General features: G+C 35.9%; 1 protein-coding gene across 1 annotated transcript; it reads left to right on the top strand.

Moving 5' to 3' along the window:
• The first annotated feature begins 6136 nt into the window (after positions 1-6136).
• LOC131073763 (disease resistance protein Roq1-like) lies at positions 6137-6589 on the top strand. The gene has a single exon (XM_058010260.2). The coding sequence runs from the start codon at positions 6137-6139 to the stop codon at positions 6587-6589; it is 453 nt and encodes a 150-aa protein (XP_057866243.2).
• The last annotated feature ends 1067 nt before the right edge of the window (positions 6590-7656 follow it).

The following is a 7656-nucleotide window of genomic DNA, read 5'->3' on the forward strand; positions in this document are numbered from 1 at the left end:
AGTGTTGGCATACAATTTAATAATTACAACCTTTTATAGCTATTTACGCCCTCTTTTTCTATGCAATTTAGGATAATTCTAAAATCTATGTGGGTCTTTCTAATTCAGTGGTTGAGTTTGATAGAATGGGTGAGGGTAGGGTTCGAATTAAGCCAAGCAAGCATGATGAATTAAAAAATGATGCCACAATCTGGCACATTTGCTATGAGGATGGTGTGTCTTAGTTCATTGAGAGCATCAATGGCTACGGTGAGGGCTTCTATGTTCAGTTCAAAACTTTCTGGTTAGACATAAGGGTTTATGTAGGTGGAATTTCATTCAGAGTTAATGAGGAAATCATTGCTCAAGTAATGAGATTTCCAACTATGGATAGAAAATGGAAGAAGACAGGTAGAGTTTCTAACAACGATAGCCTCAACCAAGTTTTTGGATGGAATGAGAGCTCAATTAAGCTACATGGTGGATTTGACAGAGAGAAATTATTGTTCCCATGGAACCAAGTATGTCTCATGATAATGAAGTACCTTAGCTTGGAAGTCAAATTTAACCTCTTTTACTTTTACCATTTGTCATTGCTGAACCATTTTAGGAATCATAGCCTCATTTCATTCCTTTTTTTTCTTCTCAATTATTTTGAAAGCTTTGTTCGTGAGGTTGTTGAGAGTGCCAAAAGCTAGGAGAAGAGACCTATCCAACTCTATTGATATCCCTAGCCCTAGCATGAAATAATGCATCAAGTTCTCAGGTGCTATTAAAATTTCATCCTAACCAGGGTCTCCCGAATTCCCCTAAGTGATTGAGAATGATCCAAGGGACCCTAAACACAAAGCCTCTCTATTTAGCACTAGCAACAAAAAAGGCAAAAAAAACCCCTACCAAAAATCCCAAATTGACTATTCAAGAGGTTAGTGAGGAGGAGGAGGAGGAGGAGGAGGAAGCAAGTGAAGATTTCAAGAAGTATAAAAATACCCCTAGAAGGTCTTTTAGGCTAGCCACCCACTCTACCAAGAAAGGAAAGTTGAAGAACCTTGTGGACTCTGATACTAAGGATTAGGCAAAATTGGGTAGTGAAGATGAGAAGAAAATGAAGAATGTGGATACAGACAATGGGGGGGTAAAGAGGAGGAGAGGAAACCTCTAGGAATGCTGACAATTCCACCCATATTTTTGAGAGCCCAATTGACCTCACTGAGGATATGATGCCTGATGAAATGGAGATGAACAAAGAAAAAGTAGCAAAAGGGACCTATAACTCCCAACTAGAAGGAACTTGTTCTAGATGTGAAACAAATGCCAATGAATTGGAGAAAGTTAAAGCCAAGATCTCAAGACTAGAAAGGAAACTAGGGAGTGTCTCCCAGTTCAGCTTGAGGATTATGCATAGCTCTACCATCTCCTTATGTTTGATGTAAAAGAAGATCTTGGGAGCTAACAAGGAAGAGGAAGGAAATTACAAGGATCTATTCAAGTTCCTTATCGAAGATCAGTTCAATGTCCTTAACCAAGCTAGTTGCAAATTCAACGATGGTAGCTAGGGATTATTTTACTTTAAATTTTGTTGTCGATGTTGTTAATGTTGTTTTTGACCACAGAAGGCCCCCTATTAATAATTTTACTTATATTGGTATTACTTATGTTTATGGCAGTAGGTGGCCTATTATTAAGACTTTAAGTAGGATTGATAGATTGATGGATAAGAGTTCTAAAGATATTAGTTTTTCTCATATCTTCTTGATGGTTATTTTTTTATATTAGTTGGCTATTAATGTGTTGCTACTACTCTCACTATTAACTTTATGCTCGTTGGGATATTGTTTATAGGGGCAACACCCTTGTTTTGTTGTTCTTTAATATAAAAAACATACTAAATAGGAAGGGTGAATATAAACTATTGAGGAATATGGTCCCTAAAATCACACATAATAGGAAATCAACATAAAGAATGTTATGCACATATATAAGATATCAATATAGATGAAATTTTACATTCCCTACTTGTAGTGATAACTCCATCTACAAATTTAAAACTCTATGAGTAGCATCTAACATAATTATACTCAATTCAATATACAAAAAATTAAAATATAGATGTTGGAATATGAATGGGCTATCATAGATTCGGAGCTCTTTATGAGCCAACATAACCAATAGTGGTAAATGTGGAGTTGCAAACAAACCATCTTGAGTGTAGGGTTCTGAAAGAGCCATCATGAAAATCATCAATGTAAGGTTATGGAGAAGCCATCATAAGATAATATTATTAAAAATATACACTCTCTCAGTTTAAACATATATCATACAAGATATAATCATGCAATGATAAGGAAAATGTGATCATGATATCATAAATTGTAAGCATAATTAGCATAATTAAAAATAATATAATTGTAACTTCATCAAATCTAAATGCATAAAGTAACATAAAAGGGATGCCTCAGGGTGATAAATGCATAACACATAATATAAACAAAAATGATATGTGATACTTGAACTTAAAATGACATAATAAATAGCCCGTGAATTGAGAATAAATATTGCATAACAAAAACAATATCCATAATAAAATGAAACATACAAGACATGATAAAGGAAGAGCAAAAAAATATGGATTAATCAAAAGGCCAAATTTAAGATAGAAAAAAAAATTATACTCTTGGTGAAGTTATGAGAAAGTTTGTCAATCACTCTATAATATTGTATCATTCCAAATGAATAAGAAGAGCACAAAATTAAACATACAGAAGATGTAAAAGAAGAAGTGGAGTGGGATATTCTTCCTCCACAAGGTCATCTTTATCTCAATCATGAATAATACTACACATGCGCTTGCAACTGTAAATAGATATAAACAAGCTAAGCTAATTCAACCTATGTATTTACACCTATAAAAAAACTTTTATTAAGCATAAGGATTGATTAAAACATTGGTGAATAAGCACATAAACTGTCACCAATACCAATCATTATTGGACCAAATTATGGTGGTTGCGCCACAAGATGGTTGTTGATGATATGTGAGTGTTCTTGTCAATAGCATAACATTCCTTTCCGAGGAGAATTCAATAGATAATGGTTTGGGTTGAAGCTGATGGACATGAAAGGGGACACAAGCCAAACACAAGATTCAAATGTTAGTGAGTTAGATTTCAATCAAAACTAAAACATATGAAACAAAATCCTTCACATACAGATCAAGAAAGATTAAAAAGAATGCAAAGAAAGAAAGATAAAAGAAGAGAAGGAAGAGTAGTCTCCCTAAGATGCTCCATGATGCCTTTGTTGCTTCTCCCTTGTCTCTCTCCTCCCCAAGATCCAAATGAGTGTATGTAGCTCTCAGTTTTAGCACTAAACCATGGATGCCAATGAAGATTCAAAATGGTTGAATGAACTAAACTTCACATTTCTATGCAAATGCCTACAACAAGATTATTATGAAAAAGCTTAAGTGTTAGTGTCTATGCAAGTATAGTAACAATGCTTAAGATGCTTCCTCCTTTGCTTGAGGGTAAGGGCTCCTTTTATAGGAAAAAATGTTGATTGAATGGCCAAGATTGAGTGAGCTTGTGAAGGGATAGGATTGATTGGTTTGTGATCCATGTGATGGTTTTCAACCAAATCCCATGATGACAAGTGTCAACATGTAATGTCTTGAGAGGAGAGGAAGGGAGCATTAAAAGCACGAGGGGACATGAGGGTAACCTCATGTGGTTGGGGTTATTGGATAAAGCTTTTATCCAAGGGTAAGGTTATTATCTAATGGGTAAACTTTTGTGCAAAGTTTACCCATGGTCAAGTCTTTACGAAAGGATCAAGACCCATGTGGGTTGGAGTGATGAAAGAGGAAATGCATTTAAGACTCTGTAAGAGCCTTAAATGACTTTTGAAGACTTTTGGGAGGGAATTTGGATTAGGATTGTGCAAATGTTTAGGAATAAGATTAGGCTAATTTGGAAGGGGTTAGAAGAGTGTAGAAGGGGTTTAGAGAAATCTAGAAGAATCTAGAAAGAGGTGGGTGTGGGTAAATAGGTTTTTATTAAAATAAAAATCTATTTAAATTTGCCACTTGCATTTGTAGGAGAATGCAAGTGGATGGGTTAATTTTAAATAAACATTGATTTATTTAAAAAGGAGATTTAATTTTTAAATAAATGTTAAATTTATTTAAATAAGAAGAAGGGGGATGAATTAAATAAATTAGATTTATACTATAGTTAGTAATTAAATAAATTGATTAATTTATTTAACTAAAACAGAAAAATAGGCTAAGGTGAATTAATTAAATGTCAATTTAATTAATAGAGAAATATTTAGTCATTAAATAAATATTTAATATTCATTTAATTAATAGACAAATTTATGTGTCTACATAAGCCATATAGTTTTTTTGATGGATTAGATGGTTATGATGATTTGAGGGATCAAGGAATCATATTCATTGTGAGGGTTGGGTTGATGAGGAGATGATAGGTGTATCCATGTGGTTGGTGCATATGAAGTGGTCTAGGATTCAAGTGGGTGATTAGTGAGCCAATCGGTTTTAGCTAACTTAGTTAAAAGTAGATAAAAGGGAGATTTAAATAAATAAATATTTATTTAATTTTGGTGATGAGGATGAGGGACTAGATAAATAAATATTAATGCTAAAAATAGGTTTGGGCCAATGGTATGAATAGTGATTTTATCAATTCAATAATGAAATATTATCTAAGTCATTATGAAATGAAAGTTGAATAATTAATTAAATAAACAAATATTTATTCAATTCAACCAATTATAGAACAAATGATTGAGTGATTCTAAGTGTGTACAAAATAAATATTCCTCATTACCATGTGAAGTACTTTGCAAACACTTTTACATGTAAAATTTAAACATAATAATTGTTGATTTCTTTCTTTAAAACGATTCAAACAATTTGACTCGTTTTAAAAATGAGAAACTATAATCCCTAATACCTTTGTTCTTTTCCTCTTTTCTTGATCGATATATACTCTATTAATCATATAAATCTTTTTAGACTTATAAATATCCAATCTCTTATAGTTGATTATGTATTATAGATTATACCATTTATAACCCTTTTGACCTTTTAAATCAATCGTCGCATTTACTTGTCCTGATGGAGGGAACTATGAAGTAGCAGTGTAGGCAGTCTTCGTGGAGGAGGTAGATGTTGTTGAGCAGGGCTAAAAAAAAATCGCCAATTACTCCTTTCATCTTTTCAATTGTATTACGAAATGATCTGACCAGTCCCAAGACTCATTTTCCTTGCTTCGATATCTCATCATCATAAGATCAAGAAAAACAAATCCATTATGATGTTGCCTTAATTTCCTAACCTACGAATTCCACACTGTGTTTTACCGCGTTCAACTTGATTTACATAATCCCCTTCCTTTAGCTATTGCAGAGCTGACTTATGCGGCACATTTGAGATTATATTCTTAAGCTTTTCGAAGTTTTAGAGAACAAATATGGAGTATCACTCGCCCAACCCCCAAAATCTCCCTCGATGTCAATAATAGGTTTCATGTGTTTCTCAGCTTTCGTGGACCAGATGTCAAAATTACTTTTGTCGATCACCATCTTTACGAAGCTCTCTCTGGAGCCGGACTCGGGGTTTTCCTGGACACCGAAGACGTCGATTCCAGCTTGCAAAAAGCCATTCAAACAAGTCATATTTTCATCCCTATATTTTCCAAACGCTATGCGGAATCAACCTGGTGTCTGGAGGAAGCGGCGAGGATGTGTAGATCGAATGGCTTCATCATTCCCCTGTTTTATGATGTGGAGGTCTGTTCGCCCAGGCATTCGAGAAGCATTAGACCCATTTAGATCGACAGGATGAAAATAGAATTGAGGAATGGAAGATAGCACTTTATCAAGCATTACACCCATTTAGGAAGAGAAGAATTTTAAGGAGTTTGGTAAATTACCACGGAGAAGTACTGAGTGTTGATGAAGGAAGATCTCTGATGAGAGATCGAATGCGAGGAATTTGGGCTCTTGTGGTTTTCGATGATGTGAATGATAGAATGCAGCTGCATGCGGTGTATGGGGATTGGTTTGGGCATGGCAGTAGACTCGTCATCACTTCCCCAGACCAACACATCCTAAGGTCGACTCAGTTTTTGAAATGACTGGACTAGGGCAGGATGAAGCTCTCGAATTGTCCAGTTGCCATGCTTTCTGTAAGGCAGCCCCGGAGACCCCTTACAAAAGAGCCTGTCGAGGGCATCCTCTTGCATTAGAAGTCATTGGAGCACAATTATTTGATAAGGAGTCCAATGACATCCAATGTTGGGAAGAAGCCGTCCATAACATTGGGGAAAATCCAGACATACCTAGAATTCTTCAAACCAGTTTTGATGGACTTAGCCATATCGAGAAGGAAATATTTCTGGATATAGCTTGCTGCTTTGTTGGTCAAAGGAAAAGAGACACTGATCTTTTCTGGGAAGTTTTATACCCCAATAAAGTTCAAACAGCCATCAAGAATCTTTCACTAAAAATGCTTATAAACATCAATAGCCCTCAAGATTCCTTCCATATGCATGACCTTCTACGGGAAATGGGAAGAGGAATTTAGGAGCAGAATGATGATAATAGCAGACTCTGGCTGCCTGTGGGCGCACACAAAGATTTGAACAGAGACAGGGCAGAGAGAATGAAAATGCTTGTTTATACAGGACAAAATGCAAGTGAGCCTGTTATTATGCATAGCATGCCTTCCTTGCACTACTTATTTTTGCAAAATACAAAAGTAACCGGCAACATTGCAAAGCTAGCTCCTAATTTCATATGGATAAAAATTAGAAATTGTGAAATTGTAAGTGATACGCATACATGGATAATGTCAAGAAACAGAGTCCAATTGGATGGCAGGGGATCACAAGTGAGGATGTTAAGTCTACAGGAGTGTGCCAGTCTCACGAAAATCCCAAAGATGCTCGACAGCTTGGTGAACCTTCAATGCTTGTATATGGGGTATAATAAAGCTCATAAAACAATTCCAGACTCACTCGGCAATTTGTCACAACTCAAGAAGCTCAAACTGTGTAGCTGTAGAAGTTTGACAAGCCTTCCCGATACCGTGGGCAATTTGGTGCGGCTAAAAGAGTTGTGTTTGGGCAGCTGTACAGATCTTAAAAGCCTTCCCGACACTTTAGGCAATTTGGCTGAACTAGAAGAGTTGAACTTGTACGGATGTAAAGGTCTAAGGAGTCTTCCCAACACAATTTGCGGCTTGGCACAACTCCGGGTGTTGAACTTGTATCGTTGTTCAGGTTTACAGAGATTTCCTTACACGGTGGGCAAGTTACCAAAGCTTATGGTGTTAAACCTTCATCGGTGCTCAGGCCTAGGAAGCTTTCATCATATCGTTGCCAAGTTAGCCCAGCTGAAGGAGTCAAACAGGTAAAGAGATCATTTGTAGGTGAATTTAATTTGGTATAGAGAGACTCAATATAAGAACTTTGAAAGTAAGATATCTTCCTTTTAAATCGTTTCAAATGTTGTCTCATAGTTTCTGTGCACTGGGTGCAAAAGGAAGCTTGGTGCAAAAGGAGTTCAATATCTACCTTGGTTTCTGTGCACTGGGTCACTTCGTATATGGAGGAGCAGAGAGGATGACCAAAGTGGAGACATTCGTAGGGC

The sequence above is a fragment of the Cryptomeria japonica genome, chromosome 1 (genome assembly GCF_030272615.1).
Source record: "Cryptomeria japonica chromosome 1, Sugi_1.0, whole genome shotgun sequence".
NCBI lineage: Eukaryota > Viridiplantae > Streptophyta > Pinopsida > Cupressales > Cupressaceae > Cryptomeria > Cryptomeria japonica.